The 18,995-nt window shown below is 31.1% G+C and overlaps 1 protein-coding gene across 2 annotated transcripts in view; it reads left to right on the forward strand.

The window, feature by feature from the left end:
- Positions 1-18,995, forward strand: part of LOC144844414 (protein TANC2-like) — a 120,528-nt gene that overhangs the window by 70,059 nt on the left and 31,474 nt on the right. For both annotated transcript variants that reach the window (XM_078701314.1, XM_078701322.1), the window contains 2 exons: positions 15,698-15,929; positions 16,355-16,591. In XM_078701314.1, coding sequence (XP_078557440.1) covers positions 15,698-15,929; positions 16,355-16,591 — 469 coding nt within the window. The remainder of the gene's footprint in view (positions 1-15,697; positions 15,930-16,354; positions 16,592-18,995) is intronic.

The following is an 18,995-nucleotide window of genomic DNA, read 5'->3' on the forward strand; positions in this document are numbered from 1 at the left end:
GAAATAGATTTTTGAAATTTAAAATTTGCATACTCGCATAATTGTTTGCGTAACACACTATTTTTATCATGTTAAAAATTGCCACATATACACTTTTGTAGATTCATTGAAAATTAATTTTTGTTAGAATTTGTGCGACTCTATCTAACGTCATATAACAAAGTGATATTTCTGCACATCTACACTTCAAAGTCAATCTTTTGTTATACAGTGTTATTAGAGATATAGGAAGAAAGCCACAGAAAGTGGAGAAAATGCTGAAAAAAGAAATCAGATTCAGTAAGTTGAATCTATCATTACATGTACTGTAAACAATTTAACGCAGTTATTGTATAAGAATATCAATATTACAAAATAAATTTAATAAAAAAAATAATATAAAAACTAGAATTTAATTCGTCACTTTGACGAATTATAGGTGATCATTTTTATCATTTTACTGAAATTAATTTTTTTTAAACATGCACGTACGTTAACATACGATCGAAAAATGTTGATGTATGCCATCCTATTATATGCTTATAGTGCTGAGTTGTGCCTATATGCCATATACAATATGTACAGTATATACTGTATATCTATATACAGTGTAGCATAGGTGAAATTATGGGACACACATGTTCTAATTTTTTGGCATGATGACGTTATCAAACTAAACTTTAAGATGACAATTTCGAAAGATAATTAATTGAGCAAAAAAATATAAGATTTGGAAAAAAATTTGGCACGTAGAAGCGCTGTGCGCGCTCTTTGAATTGTGTATAACTTTGACGAAAAATATGAAAAAACTACTTTTTCACTTCAACTGGCCATATGTTAACGTCACAACATCCGATAGGCTTAATTTTTATATGAATTAATATCTACATTTCATCAGCTTTCATAATAAATTATAATCATCAAGGTAACCTTCAATTCTGAAGAGCTGTAAGATATTCAAATTTACTGCGAAGGTGAAATTACACGGCCTACGTTATTCAAGTTTTTACGCGTGATGACGTCATTAAAATGAAGATAGTATCAACTCATGATAAAGATAATTAATTAAGCAAGCACATACTGAAAGTTGTGCGAAATTCGAGCACACATAACCAAGATGCGCTCTGTTGAATGTGATAATCTACACAAAAAGATAACAAATCCTAATTTTTAAATTCAAGTGGCCATTTGATGACGTCAAAACATTTTGTACGTAAAATGTGTACATGAATTCATATCTACAACTCAATGGCTTCCAGAATAAGTTAAAAAAATCGGGGGTCATCTTGCATTCTGAAGAATTATTTTCATTTTAAAAAAGACCTATTTTTCACCATTTTCAGAACTTTTGTAAAATTAATGTGCGCATTTTGTCATTTTTAACGTGCTCGTATAGCGTTATTTTAAGTCGGAAATGACTCAAATTTGGTGAATGTACTAAGGATGGTGAGTAGAATGAGATTTGTAAAAAAAATTCATATTTTTTACGCTTTTTAAGTATCGCGCGCGCAAAAACGCATTTTTGCGCAGTAATTTTTTGAAACACGCAAATGGCCTAATTCATGCTCTAAATTGATCAAAACTTAATTTTGAGCGTTCTAAATTTTTAACGCGCGATATCACCACATGAACCTACGTGCGCGTGCGTTTTTATTTGCTAATATTTTTACCCTTGATCTGAAGTTTACGTGTAGTGAATTTCATTAATATGTGATAATGAATTATGGAGATATGATTGATGATGTGATTTCGCAAAATGGCGTATAAATGTCGTCACGGATGAGTGATCACGCTGGAACGCTTATTAGGATTAAGTTATATTATTTGAAAGATATTCTGAAATTTTTGTAATCATTCACATTAAACTTTTTGAGATAATTGTTACACAAAATAGTGTACAGAAACAATAAAAAGAAAAAAAAGAAAAAAAATAATAACTAGAATTTAATTCGTCACTTTGACGAATTATAGGTGATCATTTTTATAATTTTATTGACATTAATATTAATAAACATGCACGTATGTTAACATACAATCGGAAAATGTTGATGTATGCCATCCTATTATACGCTTATAGTGCTGAGTTTTGCCTAGTTATATGCCATATACATTATGTACAGTATATACTGTACATCTATATACAGTGTAGAATTGGTGAAATTACGGACACACAACATGATCTAACTTTTTGGTACTGATGACATTATGAAAATAAACTTGTGGATACCAATATCGAAAGATAATGAATTGAGCAATAAAATATAACAATTGGAAGAAAATTTGGCACGTAGAAGCGCGGTGAGCGCCTTTTGAAATTTGTATAACTTTGACGAAAGAGATGAAAAAACTACTTTTTTGCTTCAACTGGCCATATGATAACTTCATAACATTCGATAGGCTTAATTTGTATATGCATTCATATCTACATTTCACCAGCTCTCATAATAAGTTATAAACATCAAGGTCAACTTTAATTCAGAAGAGCTGTAAGGAATTCAACTATACGTTGTAGGTGAAATTACGTAACCACCATTATTCAAATTTTAAGACGTGATGACGTCATCGAAATGAAAATATTGGCAACTCATGAGTAACATCATTGGTTGAGGTAGAATATATTTAAAATAAAAAAAAAATCGAGCACAGATAAGCGAGTTACGCTCTGTTGAATATGGTGGTCTATGACAAAATGGGAAAAAACCCTAATTTAAAATTCATGTGGCCAAATGATGACGTCATACCATTTTGTATGTCTAATGGGTATATACATTTATATCTACAACTCATTAACTTCCATAATAAGTTTAAAAAAATGGGGGTCATCTTCCATTCTGAAGAGTTATATTCATTTTAAAAAGGCCTTATTTTTTACCATTTTTAGCACTTTTGTACAATTAATGTGCGCATTTTGTCATTTTGAACGTGCTCGTATAGCGTTATTTTAAGTCGGAATGGACTCAAATTTAGTGAATGTACTAAGTAAGATGACTAGGATGCAATTTGTACAAAAAATTGGTATTTTTTAAGCTTTCTATGTATGCACGCGCAAAAACACGTTTTTGCGCAGTAATTTTTAAAAACATGCAAATGGCCTAATTTATGCTCTAAATTGATCAAAACGTAATTTTGAGCTTTTTAAATTTTTAACGCGCGATTTCACGCGAATGACCTTGAAACGCGCAAGTTTTTATTTGCTAATATTTTTACCTTTACCTGAAGTTTACGTGTAGTAAATTTCATTAATATGTGATAATGAATTATGGAAATATGATTCATAATGTGATTTCACAAAATGGCGTATAAATGACGTCACGGTTGAGTGATCACGCTGAAAAGCTTATTATGACTAGGTTACAGTATTTGAAAGACATTGTGAAATTTTGGTAATCATTGACATTTAACTTTTTGAGATATTTGTTACACAAAAAGTGTACAGAAAGAATAAAAACTAGAATTTAATTCGTCACTTTGACGAATTATAGGTGATCATTTTTATCATTTTACTGAAATTAATTTTGACATTAATTAACATGCACGTACGTTAACATACGATCGGAAAATATTGATGTATGCCATCCTTTTATACGCTTATAGTGCTGAGTTGTGCCTATTATATGCCATATACAATATGTACAGTACATACTGTATATCTATATACAGTGTAGCATAGGTGAAATTACGGGACACACATCATGTTCAAATTTTTTGGTATGATGGAATTATCAAAATAAACTCGAAGATGACAATTTCGAAAGATAATGAATTGAGCAAATAAATATAAGAATTGGAAGAGAATTTGGCACGTAGAAGCGCTGTGCGCGCTCGTTGAAATTTGTATAACTTTGACGAAAAAGATGAAAAAACTACTTTTTAACTTCAACTGGCCATATGTTAACATCACAACATCCGATAGGCTTGATTTTTATATGAATTCATATCTACATTTCATCAGCTACCATAATAAATTATAGTCATCAAGTTTACCTTCAATTCTGAAGAGCTGTAAGATATTCAAATTTACGGCGAAGGTGAAATTACACGACCTACGTTATTCAAGTTTTAATACGTGATGACGTTTAAAAATGAAAATATTGGCAACTCATGAGTAACATAATTGGTTGAGGTAGAACATATTAAAAATTAAAAGAAAATCGATCACAGATAAGCAAGTTGCGCTCTGTTGAATATGGTGGTCTATGACAAAAGAGGTAAAAACCCTATTTTTAAAATTCATGTGGCCAAATGATGACGTTGTACCATTTTGTACGTCTAATGTGTATTTACACTTATATCTACAACTCATTGGCTTCCATAATAAGTTAAAAAAATTAGGGGTCACCTTCCATTCTGAAGAGTTATATTCATTTTAAAAAGGCCTTATTTTTTACGATTTTTAGCATTTTTGTACAATTAATGTGCGCATTTTGTCATTTTTAACGTGCTCGTATAGCACTATTTTAAGTCGAAATGGACTCAAATTTGGTGAATGTACTAAGGAAGATGAGTAGAATGCAATTTGTACAAAAAATTGGTATTTTTTACGCTTTCTATGTACGCACGCGCAAAAACGTGTTTTTGCGCAGTAATTTTTTAAAACACGCAAATGGCCTAACTCATGCTCTAAATTGATCAAAACGTAATTTTGAGCTTTTTTAATTTTTAACGCGCGATTTCACGCGCATGACCCAACGTGCACGTGCGTTTTTATTTGCTAATATTTTTACCCTTGGCCTGAACCTTACGTGTAGTGAATTTTATTAATATGTGATAATGAATTATGGAGATATGATTGATAATGTGATTTCACAAAATGGCGTATAAATGACGTCACGGGTGAGTGATCACGCTCAAAAGCTTATTAGGACTAAGTTACAGTATTTGAAAGACATTGTGAAATTTTGGTAATCATTGACATTTAACTTTTTGAGATATTTGTTACACAAAAAGTGTACAGAAAGAAGAAAAATATTTTAATGCAAGTACAATAACAATAGGTGATCATTTTATTCTAAATGATCACCTAAAAATAAAAAAATAAATAAATAAAGATTTCATACAATAACAATAGGTGATCATTTTATTCTAAATGATCACCTAATAAAGATTTTATACAATAACAATAGGTGATCATTTTATTCTAAATGATCACCTAATAAATAGATAAAAAATTAATAAATTAAAATGAAAGCAAAACAAAAAAAAACCTCTCTGCATTTAGTACCGGCCTTAGAAATTATGATAAAAGAAGAACAAAATTTTGGCATTGTGTTTCTGCAAGAAACCCATTTTGACTAATATAATAAGGCAAGTGGAAAGGTCAGGTGAAACCTATCACAACTTTGGAACAGCAAATAGTAAAGGAATGTCTATCTTGTTTAAATCTAGTTTAGATGTTAAAGATATTAAACACAAATTTACAGACGAAGAAAGTGGAATCCTTATTTTAAGTTTCAGTTATAATGAAAAGGTAATAAATATTATAAACGTGTACACTCCTAATAACTATAAAGAAAGAGAAAGAAACTGGATAGGAACATTTTCTCTCTCAGCACTGATAATAATAAATATATTATAATGGGAGGAGATAATAAAAGCATAAAATAGATCAAAGAAATAGTAAACCTATTTAAAAATATGATAAACTTCACTGAGAAAAATCAGAGTAGGATCGCAGACCAATAGCATCACTAGGGCTAATTTTCGGTCGTTTAAGAAATGCCTTTGAGATAACTGAATTATTCCCATATCAGTCTTTAAGGTCTTTGCGTGCAAGATTATACAATCTCATCTCAGTCCCCGTTAACCCCATACAAGAACCAACAAAAACAAACTATCTGTTTAAAACATGTTTATTCTGGGACGGTGCGGCGACACACGCCAACTACCATAACCCTATGCAAATTGCAATAGTTTTCAAACCTTTTTTATCTGATTTAGTACCTAATAGGACACTTCATTTTCAAAATCTACCAAAATCGGATTAGTGGAACATATAATTTAAGGGTCATTTGAGGTCAAATAGGTCAAATTTGGTATTAATCACATATTTAGGTATAACTTACGACTGATATACTATATTTTATAAAATGACGTATCATAGAGCTATTTAAATTATCTATCTAATGATACCAATCATGATATGTTGTCATGTAGACATGGTATAATTATTGGGTGAAAATTGTAATTTTTTTACAATTTTATCCAAAATTAAATTTTTTCAAGAATTATTTTTTGGTAAAACTCCTTAACATATTTTTTAAACAATATTTTACCAATATTTTGCCTATAGTATAGTTATGTTGAATTTACAATATCAAAACTTAAACACAATTTGGTACGGAATTACATGAATTTAAATAGAAACACTCAAATTTGGTATTAATCACATTGTTTTGTATGTATGACTGGTATAATATATCATATTTTAGCTATTTCAATTATCTATCTAATGATAGCCAACTTGATATGTCTACATGCAAACATGGTATAGTTTTTGGTTGATAATTGTAATTTATAAAAATTTGTATTCAAAAATAAAATTTTTCAATAATTATATTTTAGTAAAAATAGAACTTAATGACATATTTTATAATACAAAGTTTTACAAATATTTTGCTTAGATAATATAGTTATGTAAAACTCGAACTCGGTACCTTGAATGCTATAGACACGAGCAAAGACCACCGAGCCATACACAACTGACTAAAAGTTATGGAAAGATTCCTCCGTGTATTTACTATGCAGTAACCACTTTGGTGCAGATAGATAATAATGTTTTACTATGATGACATCTTTAAAAATTTAAAAAAATGATGCACTGTCAAACTATATACTTTTAACTTTAATATATGAACTTCTTAAGGAAGAAAGTTAAGAGCCATTGTCTGTAAGAATCAAAGAAATATCAAAAATAGTGGCAGACTCAAAAAAATGGATTTCTTTCAAATTTTGCACATGGCTATATATGTGTTGAGAGAAATCGAATATGAAGTATTTTTTATTTCACACATATATTTCCATGGCAACGGCCAAATTTGTGTTTTTGACAAATTTTGTCCTTTTTTAAGGTTTTTTAAAATGGATATTGGTACTACTTTGATGAACGATATTTTTGTTTTGTTCATTTAATTATAAAAAATAATTAGTGTATGCATAATAACAATGCATTGTGTACCTGTTTCATATTTTTTTTTTTATTTTTGATTTCATACTTTGGGAGATACCATTTATTTAAAAAGGGGTGTTTTCACTTTTTTTTAATTGTGAAATGCAACTAAACTTTACTTCACCATAACGCCCAAAGTGGTGTTTTTTTTTAGCTGATTTATTACAAATAGGTAGTTCTAATGTTTAATAAGTGATTTCTAAAATAAAATACTGGGGTATTTTAAAAATCTACAAGCAGTGTTGCGAGAAACATAGGCATTTTTATAAAAAAAAAACATGGTATATTAGTAAAAACATTTTATTTTCTTTGATTATCTGATTTAAAACTCATTGGTCAGAAAAATTCTTAATGTTTTATATAGTTCTAGTTGTGTTGTGAGAAAAAAAACCAATATTTTTAATTATAGATTCTGTAATTCCCAGTTTTAATGTCATTTTATAGGTTTATCCTCTGGAAATTTGAATAAATTATCATATCGTTGTGAATTTTAATCTTTGCAACAGATTACTCCTCTCTTATTTTGAAGCTCCTCTTTCATTTTTTTACTTCTTTTATTTGCTAACCTAAACAGATCCCACATGCCCATCCACCACCACTTCCTACTACAACCACCCCCCCCCCCCCACCCTTACCCCGACAATAACCACAATAAAATAAACTGCAACACTTTGGTCGATCATACACTATAGAGTGTCAAATTCATGCATTCAAGCACCACCCACACTGCCGCTACCATCGACCGATTCAAACTCCTCCATCCCACCATTCCTATCTAATTAGTGCATTTAGTACCTACCGTAAGCGGCCACCTCCCGTAAGCAGCTGCGGGCACCTTTTTATAGTAAATATGAGATACTTATTGCATGGACCTATGAATTAGAGGTCCACGTTTATTGTATTTCTTTATATATTAGCTTTATTTCGAAGCGGTTTTAAAAACATTACTGTGAAGAGATGAGAAAACTACACAGATTTTGACCGACCATTTTTCATATGTTAAAAGCTTTTAAAATTTGTCTGAAAATGCTAAAAAAAACTAAACCACCTGATTATAAATAATAATACAATTAGCTGGAAAATTGAGAGGCTCGTTTCGTTAAGAATATCGTGCATATCCATAATACGTGATTTTGGCCCTTTATCGGCACACCAATTTTCCAGGTCCCGAGGGTGACCACTTACGGGAGGTTCAACTGTATTTTAAAAAACAATTATCCTTAGTTACGCATAGAAACAGGTTCTAAGATAACATAAATAATACATTTTGACATAATTTGACCCAACAAATGACCCTTTCACAAGATCAGACATTTTCTGGGATTCAGTAGATAGGTAAATTTGGAGAGAAAGTAGTAGCTATGTAATCAATTTTTTGTAGTCATGAAACCCCATATTAAAAATATTGTACTTAGTTACGTATAGAAACAGTTGCTACAATACACTGTAGGTAAAATGTTGATGTCATTTGACCTTAATATGTAAAATGTAAATTATGAAAAAACCCATATTTTAAAAATATTTTCGCATAGAAACAGTTACTATGGTAAAATGTTGACCTCATTTGACCTCAAAATGAATGAATTTACAAGGTCAAGTTTGTCATCACTTTAAGATTATTAGAATGCAGTAGAAGTAAAATTGAGAAAAATTACAAATGCAATCAATTCTTTGTATTAATAAAAACGCCAATTTTTTTAGATTTAAAAAAAAATTACTTTCCTTAGTTACACATAGAAATGGTTGCTAAGGTAACAATATAGGTAAAAAATGAAAATTGTTGAAAATTTTTATGAACTATCTTGTAAATTTTGATCAAACATTAATAGTTGTAGTAAAGTGGGGACCTGTCCTGTTTTGCATTCTGACACCTTTTAACCTCAAATGACCAATCTACAAGGTCAGATTTTTTGGGAGGTCTTTCTGTATCTCTTTACACAAAATAGATGAAAAAAATTATAAAAACCTTGACGCAATTATTTCAAAGTTTAAAATTATTTTTCATCAACTAAATATTTCAATGCAAAATACTGTTTTTCTGGCAATTAATTGAAATAAACCTGGCAACACATTCTCCTATTTTATCTAAACTATTCGTATGACTCTAGTAGCATTATGACAAGCCACATATTATTTTATTATTGGATTAGCCATATTTAAATTGTGTTTCATGTGTTTTGTTTGTTGATATTTTGTTTGTATTTTTTTGTATTTTCCGTATTTTCCTGGCAACACAAAACCTATGTACGTAATTTACCCCAGTGTTTTTTTCATGATTATTGTTGACAAACCTATTGACTATCAAATTACAAAACCTCATTGATATAAAAACACCACTTTGGAAGTTATAGGTACGTTTATGATGTATACTTTTATAAAAAAAATATTTTTTAAAAACACCCCTTTTTAAAATAATGGTATCAACCAAACTCCATTTTGTAAAATATTTTTTTCTACATTAAATGGAACTCAATACATGTTGTTTACACTGGTATAAACAAAAACTGTATACTGTAAGTATTTTTGGTTAAAATAAGTATACAAGTTTGTACTTTTTTACTATAGAAAATCTGTGAAAAATGGCAAAAACATCAAAATTTGAATAATTGACCGTTGTCATGGCAACAGAGGCTAAAAATTAAAATGAATGTTGTAGATATGCTTTTTATTGAAATGTCTATTCATGGTAAAAATTTGAGAGAAATCCATTTTTTTACATCTGCCACCAAATCTTTGATTTTTACAGACAATGAACAAATTATAACATTTTCTTAGGCCGAAATAACAAACTTAAAAGTTTGTTATTTCGGCCTAAGAAAATGTTATAATTTGTTTGATTGTCGAAATTAATTTTTTTAAATTTAATATGCCATTAATGATGACTTAATCAACTTTTGTTCAATAATCTTAATTTCATAATAAATCATACATACGATACATACACTTCAAGAAAATGAAATAAAAAATAGGTGCATTCTAACGATATATAATAATTTTAAAATTTAGCATATTTTCACCATTTTGTTAACTTACACATGCGTAGCATGTCACTTTTGACGTGCTCGTATAACGCTGTTTCGCGTTGAAAAGTGAATAAAATATTATTAAAGAAAGGTTATACAACAGTAATCGGACAAAAACAGTGCGCATTAACGTTTGACGCGCAGTGCGCGTGCAAAAATCTGCGCACTCATGGCAATTTTTTAATCGCTTAAAATTGCCTGAAACGTACTCTAATTTCATCGAAAATAAATTCTGACAATTTTGAACATTTTAAGCGTGCGTACACATGCGTTATATGCGCTACGCATGGAATTGTATTGCCATATGATGAAATATGACCTGAAATTTATGAGTACCAAATTTTGTTTAAAAGTGATTCATGCTTGTGAAGATATGATTACAAACATGATTTCGTTAAATCGCGCGTAGACCGCGTAATGTTTGATTGCGCACCGTGAAAACATAACCACATCGATTCCTGGCCATAAGGAATATACTCTGAAAAATTGACTTAGCTAGATGAAACTGATATCAAGATAATTCATGGACAAAATAGTGCTAAGGAAAGAATAAATAAATAAATAAATAAATAAATAAATAAAGATCCTGACAGAATCAAGAGGTTATATGCATATTATGCATATAACCTAATAATATACCGGGCTGATGTATGAATACTAGGCCTAGTCCTCGGACCAGGCCATCAAAATGAATGCATAATAGGATAGCCTAGGTACAGTATAATAGGGAAAGCCTGCTAACCAGGCCAGACCAAATTAATTATTTCAAACAATTGTAATTATTAATAATATATTAATTTTAATGTATATTTATTGTGTTTGCTCAAACTGTACTAAAATATGCTATCCTCACCTGTGTCTTTGTATTCCGTTTGTTGCCGTTTTAACTTAATAATGGCCCATTTAGTTATACTGTAGTTTAGTAGCAGGCCTAACTGTACTGTGTTGCTGCTGGGCCTACCTAGCCGAATACAGGTCAACCCGTACCCATGCCAACTCGTACCCACCAACTCGTACCCAAATTTTGGCTTACTCGTACCCAAAATTTTGGCTGACCCGTACCCATCATTGGCTGACCCGTACCCATCATTGGCTGGCCCGTACCCAAGTTTAATGCTATTTAAAGTATATTTATATTACATTTAAACCCAGTTTTATTAAATTTTTAGATACCAATCATATGTTCTATATTATAATGGCAAAAACTATTGACCTAAAAAGTATAATAATATGTACAGACTCGTACGAAAAAAGCACAGCTTTCATCGTATTTGCGTACGTCGTATTTGGTCAAGTTAATACTTGAGGGCGCTGTTTTATATGGCTCTGTGAAAGATGTCAGTGGTCGGGCTGTGCTGCATTCTATTTTTTTTCATTTATGAGTTATTAATCTATTATTTTCTACGAATAGTAGTACACGGACATTGAAATACCCACTGTGATGATGAAAACTTGAATTATTAAAAGTAAACATGAATATCTTTTATACATAATTTGTATTTTCATTTTATTTTACAGATAATGAAGTAATGTGCTTTTTGAAAATCGTTTTAAAACGAATGGTTTTTGTTGTTTTGTTTTGCAAGTTTTGGAAAATATTAAACTGTTTTAACATTTCGAAAATATTTAATACATTTTTAAGTAGTCACTAGTATTTTAAAATCACGAAACTATTTAAGTGGATACCAGCCTCATTGCTGCTATGAGCATCTTAGTAGTAGATTAGATTATTGCCGTTTATCTAGTATACAATGACGGATGTGAGAGTAATAATAAAAGGTAACCTCCCAATAATTTAACATTTAATTACAAACGACGACATTTGCTGTTATTACGTTTTCATTTTATAATGATTATTACTGTATTATTATGACTAAAAACCGAAAAATAAATACTACAAACTTAAAATCATCTTATCGCTGACATATACGTAAGTACTCAGACACGTGTAGGTAGGCCTTCAGAACGTTTATATTATTTTAGTAAATAAGACGACATCCGTTGCCATGGAAAAACGATCGTAGTTCATTCATTTGTCTTATTTGACACATTATAGAATGCATATTTTTTTTTTTAAAAAGGGAATCCCTCGTCAGCAAAAACACGTAGCTGTAAGTTATTGAGGAAACATCTACCAAAAATGTTTAATTACCGTAAACAAACAGATAATTTTACTGAATTATTTAAGAAAAAAAATAAATAGAAAACGATCATACGCCAAATTGCGTTGTCTATTTTTGTATTTAAAAAAAAAAAAGGGAATCCCTCGTCAGCAAAAACACGTAGCTGTAAGTTATTGAGGAAACATCTACCAAAAATGTTTAATTTTACTGAATTATTTAAGAAAAAAAATAAATAGAAAACGATCATACGCCACATTGCGTTGTCTATTTTTGGACACACTACAAATGGACCCGTACAAATGCGTTTTTTTTTAATATTAAAGAGGAATCCCCATTCAGCAAAAACACGTATGTAGCTGTTATAGAAAAAAATCTGCCAAAATGTTTAATAATTGCCTTACAGTACGACAGTACGTGTATATGATCATTTCACTGAATTATTAATAAATAAAATATATGGAAAACGATCATACGTCATTACTGAGTCGTCTCTTTGACGCCGGCCCTATAAATGCGTGTTTTTTATAATAAAAGGTTAATCCCGGTCAGCAAAAACACGTAACACGAAATCTACGAGTAATTCGACCCCATAGCCCTGCAGGCTTTTTGCTTAAAACAGGGCGTTGTTAATTCAACCAATTTTAAATATACCAATACATTACAATAGAAATAATAATTACTTGATCGAATGTAATCAGGGAAGATAATTAGAATAAAATAAAAGAATAAAAATTGATAAGTATAAAATTATACGTTGTTGGTACTTTACCTGGGCTTAATTGAATTGTAATACTAACTATACAACAGTTAAAATATTTTTTTATTAATTAATGTTCTCTTACGTAAATAAAAAAGATACATCAAACATACGTTTATAAAACTATAATACTACATTTAAATAAATGTTAACAAATATATGCCTAATTAAACGAAGTCTACAATCAAATCAATGGTCATTAATTTTTTTATTAGCACACATTTCACCGAGACCTGTAAAATAAAAAAACAATTTAAATATAAAAATATTCATACGGCAAAAGCATCCACTAGTTTTGCGCCGATCAAATCATTACAAGTAATTATTCAAATTGGGTACGAGTAGGCCAAATAATGGGTACGAGTAAGCCAAAAATGGGTACGGGTAAGCCAAATAATGGGTATGAGTAAGCCAAATAATGGGTACGAGTAAGCCAAATATTTAGGTACGAGTTGGCATGGGTACGGGTTGGTTTGGGTACGGGTTAGCCAAAGTGGGTACGAGTTGACCAATTATTTGGGTACAGGTTAGCCAAGTTGGGTACGAGTTGGCATGGGTACGGGTAGGTTTGGGTACGGGTTGCTGGAGCCTAAAGACGTGGCTAGACTTTCTGTACGAATATTAATATAGCACACTGGTTTAAGTGGTAACATTCTAAAAATCCCATTTCCTATATGAGCGGGAGACTCAATACAATAGGATGATCATAAGATGCATCATTTCTTCGTTTACAGTAGCATTTGTTCGGTGGGGAAATCAAACAAATTTTCCTCCACGTCTAGTTACTTTATCCATGATTGAATATTTTTGTCCACGTGTGGCGTTGCCGTGTGTGAGTTTTGGGGATTCCCTCATCTGTAACCAGGGCATGATTGGTGAAATACGATCACGTGGTACAGTTTTTAAGACGTTGCGGATAATTTGAACGTGTAACGTTCGGCCCGACCAAATCATTCACGCTGTGTATATTAAAATAAAGTACCAAAATAAAACAGTAATTTCTCAAAATTGTCTAACACGATTATGGAGAACTTTTGATATGTTGTTATTTATAAAATTATTATTCTAAATATGTAAAGAAATTGTAGATCCATGACATCGGAACGAGATGAAACGTTAGAATTTACTGCTTATGGCCTAATGTCACTTAAAAACTATCGACCTATTTCTCTTTGCTCTATTTCTTGTAAACTATTAGAAGGACTTCTTTCTACCCATATTAACACTCACTTAACTATCTATGTCTTATTCCTAAAGCCCAACATGGTTTCGTGCCAAGACTATTACTCAAGTCTCCCAACTTTACCATCACCTAGCTTCTAATCTTGATAAACGTAATTCTCCTAAAACTGATGTTATATTTCTGGATTGGTCCAAGTCCTTTGATAAGATTTCTCATACTCTTCTGCTTCAAAAACTTCACAACTATGGTTTCTGTGGCACTACACTTAATTGGATTTCCTCTTACTTAATTGGTCGGTCACAGAGAGTGCTTTTTAATGGTTCTTCCTCCAATTGGGCTCAAGTTACATCTGGGGTTCCACAGGGATCTCTACTAGGCCCTCTGTTATTTAATATTTTTGTTTCGGATCTTCCCTCTACTCTTTAATCTAATATTCTCCAATATGCTGATGACACTAGTCTTCAGGAATATTCAATCTAACTCTGATTCTCTTATCCTACAATCTGATCTTGACAAAATTCTTTCTTGGTCCAACGTTAATAAAATGTCACTTAACATAAATAAATGTAAATAAATCCGTGTGTCGTCCGATTCTGGAATATGGTGCTCCTGTGTGGTTTCCACATTTGGCTTCTCATCTTACTCTCCTGGAATTCTTACAAGATACTCTTTTACGGGTAAACACTTTGAACGTCCTACTTACGCCGAAAGATTAGCTCTCCTTCATCTTCCTTCTTTGACTTCTCGGATTAATTTCCAAACTATTATTTTTGTTGTCAAATGTTTATACACTTTTATTGATCTTGATGTTTCTTCCTTTTTTTCTCCTATTTCTCGTCACAAATTTGATCTATTCAGGCCACCCTTTGCTCAAACTCTTTGCAATCTTCACTCTTTTCTAGATTCTGTAAACTTCGAAATGGTCTTCCCTCAGATTTAAAAGATTTAAATTTAAGAGCTCTCCTTGGCAGGTTTGAGAATTTGTGACTAGTCTTCGCCAACACTATTTCCATTCCTGATTTCTCCTCTCCTTGCCTCTCTTCCATTTGATTTTCTCTGGTCCCTGCTGTTTGTTTTGGTTTTTTTTTGTACTTAACGTCTTAGATTTTAATTTAATTAACCATATTTTTTTTTCTTTATTTTGCCTATATTATATTTATATTATATTTTATTTCTGTTAAAGGAAAGTCTTTAAACAGTGATTGGGTTCGCTTTTGACAATCCTGGCTTTTTGTTTCATTTTGTATTTTTATGTATTCTGTTGTAATTGTAATGAGCCGATATTGAATAAATCAAATCAAATCAACATGTGGAAAGCATCATTATAACAAGTCGATCAATTTTGTCCAAGAGAGCTGTAGTTGTGGCTGTGTGACAAATGTATCAAATGCCATTTTTAAATCTATTGCAACTAGACTAAATTTTCTACTATCATTAGAACAATAAATATTTTGTGTTATTTTGCAGATATGGTCATGCTTTGATTGGGTTCAAAATGACCCGCCAGTTGAAAAGACTAAATGTGGAGCAGGCCTTTGAACTTGGGCACCACATTCTAAAAGCTCATATCTACAAGGCTTTAGGCAGACAAATGGGCTACTCATCCAGAGAGCTGCAAGCTATTTGGATGCATATTAATACCGATAATCTATCTAAAACGTTAGTTCAGAGACGCAATGTGTTCTTTCCAAATGTTAAAGTAAGTGTAGTACTCTAGCCACAATGTTCACGTTTGTTTGCATATTTTAATTAAATAATAATGACATTCTAATTCGCTTAGAGGTAGTCAACACCTAGGATTGTTCGATTGTTGACATAATAATAACAGTAGGTGTATACATATTTAAATATGTTACAAAAAAACCAATAAATTTAACTGTTTGAATGTGAATCCAATGTAGGCCTACCTTTTTTTTTATTCGATCTGAGTCAAATGACAGGAATCTGTTTAGATGTTATGAAACAAATTATGAATGTTTTGTATTCATGTAAATCATTTCATGAGGTGAAAGCTGAAAGGTTATATTTTACTCAGTTTCGCCTCATCCTTATAAAATATTTGTACCATTGCATTCATAAACATTCATTATTTAGAATCAAAGTAGTAATCTTATCTTATCTCAGGTTAGTCGTCTTTTGCTACTAGCAGGTGCAAATCCTAACCAGAAAACAGATGTTTTACACAATGCACCAATAATGTGTGTGTCTGCCAAGGAAGGTCATACTGAAATGGTATCTCTCTTGTTGGAGTTTGATGCAAGTGTGAGTTCCAATTCTGATGATGGAATGACAGCACTATGCTATGCTGCTGCTTTCGGTCATTTGGATATTATTCGTATGCTGATGATAAAAAGAGCACAGGTTAGTTTTTTTGTATTTTATCAGCTATAAATGCATACATTACAGTAGCATGTACCCAAAGTGGGGTATTTTGATCCAATTTTGGCCGCTAACTTTGATCCAATTTTGGCCGCTAATGTGAAACTTCACGTAAGTACAGTTGCAGTCATTTTGATATACCCCAAGTGTATTAGATGTGTGCATAGGAAGAACTTACACCTTCTCATAATATAAAGACATTTTTCTCTGGTAAGTACATGCCAATGCTACAGTATCTATCAAAGGAGATTTTAAATTCTCCTTCGCAGCTTTGAAATATGATTATGTGGTGAAGTTTTTTTATTTATTAATAATTTAAAATGAACACTTGTGTCATGAAAAAAAGTACCAACAAGTTGACAGGCACAATTATGGGAAACAATTTGATGGGAGTTTTAACCATAAAATTATTATTATGTTCAGCCAATATCTGAATCAGATTATCGATCATCAAAAGCATTCAATGCTTCCCCTTTAAATGTATAGCCTCAACCAGACAGGCAGAAGGTAAAAATACATATATGGCTTTTCTTGATTTTCGAAAGGCCTTCGATACTGTATGGAGAGACAAATTGTTAACCACAGCATGGGATATTTGTATTAAAGGAAATGTATGGAAAATGTTATTTAATATTTATAATAATGTTCACTGCAAAGTAAAATTTGGAGAAATCGAAACAGAATATTTCTAAATTGAAGAAGGTGTTAAACAAGAAGTGCATTATCACCTATTTTATTTTGTATATACATATTGTAAATGATTTTGCCAAACTTCTAAGGGAAAATAAAATGGGCATAGAAATATGTAATGTTCAATTAAGTGGTCTATTCTGGGCAGATTAATGTATCTCTGCTAGCTAATGACGAAAGGGAGTTACAAGAAATGCTTGATCTAGCTACAAAATTTAGTAATGACTACAAATTAGAATTCAACTATGAGAAATCCAATGTTTTAATTACTGGAAAAAGAACAGACAAAACAGAGGTTATGGCCATTAAGTGATCATTATATTTCAGAAGTTAATAATTAGGATCCCATATTACAGATCTCTTTCCGATCACTGTCATATTAAAGAGGTTATTAAGAAGAAATATAGAATTATAGCGTATATAAAGTCAATTATTGATGATCAAGATGATTATAACAGAGATTTGGAGATTTGTTGTTGAAGACTCTAGGTTTTCCTTCAATTAACTATGCATGCTCTACATATGTCTGTGGTGGTATAAGTGATATTCAAAATTTTGAAAAATTACAAACCTAAAATGGCAAAGGCGATACTCAAAGCACCACGTAGCACAGCTTTGTACGGTGATCTAGGTTGGAAGTCTATTTCAACTATTCAAGACATGCAACAAATTGATTTTTTAAATCGTTTAGTAAAGATGGATATGAGTCGATGGCCCAAATTGGCTTTTAGTGCTATGCTATTCATTAGTCATACGTCTACATTTTAAGTGGAAATGGTACAACCATATGCAAAATACTCTAGACTTGTGTGGAATGAGCCACAGGTTTTAATTAACGACAGATAATAACAATCAATGGGTAAACATTTCAAAAAATATAATTAAGTAATGTATTGATGGTCCAAATGTTTGACCAAGCCAGAAAGAAAACTTCATTGATGAATTATGTCACACTTAAATCCACACTATATATAGAGCCGTATCTTTTAGATAAATTAGATTTCTTAGGGGCAAGTCTTAAATTTAAGGCAAGATCAAATACACTTGCACTTAACCTTAAGAAATCTATATGGGAAGAAGATAATGATGGTACATGTCCTATATGTAAAAATGATAAAGAAGACATTATACATTTTATATGTGGTTGTACTTCCTACTAGGTAAAGTATTAAAACTAAAACTAACCCTAGGATGTGACACTAGCCTTCCTACTGGGACGCAACCAGTAATTGTTAATAAAGTAAATGAAATATTTGACATGTTTTGCAAAAGCTATATAAAACAACCATGGGCTTCACGTACCAAGATGTTAAAGATTTAAATACCAGTCTGGTACTACTAATGTAGTACTCTGTAAATAGAGTAATGATTAACATGCTATACCGGTGGGCCTACATACTTTACATTAAATATATTTACTTTATAACGAAATAAAGATTTTTTAGCGTCCACAGTATAGTTAAGATTTTTCATAGTAACTCATGACGTTATGTGAATGTATTTTTATATATAAATCCAAAGGCAAATTACTGAAAAAATGACAATGCTGTGGGTATCAGTGGCTGGATCTCATTGGAGATACAAAAAAAAGAAGTGAAAAGCTAAATCAAAACGATAAAGTAAAACAGCCAGAAAAGTTAGCAGAGCTTTCGGGCAACACTAGCCCTTCATCAGTGCAAGTCATTTATATATATAT

The sequence above is a fragment of the Antedon bifida genome, chromosome 1 (genome assembly GCF_963402885.1).
Source record: "Antedon bifida chromosome 1, ecAntBifi1.1, whole genome shotgun sequence".
In the NCBI taxonomy this organism is placed as follows: domain Eukaryota; kingdom Metazoa; phylum Echinodermata; class Crinoidea; order Comatulida; family Antedonidae; genus Antedon; species Antedon bifida.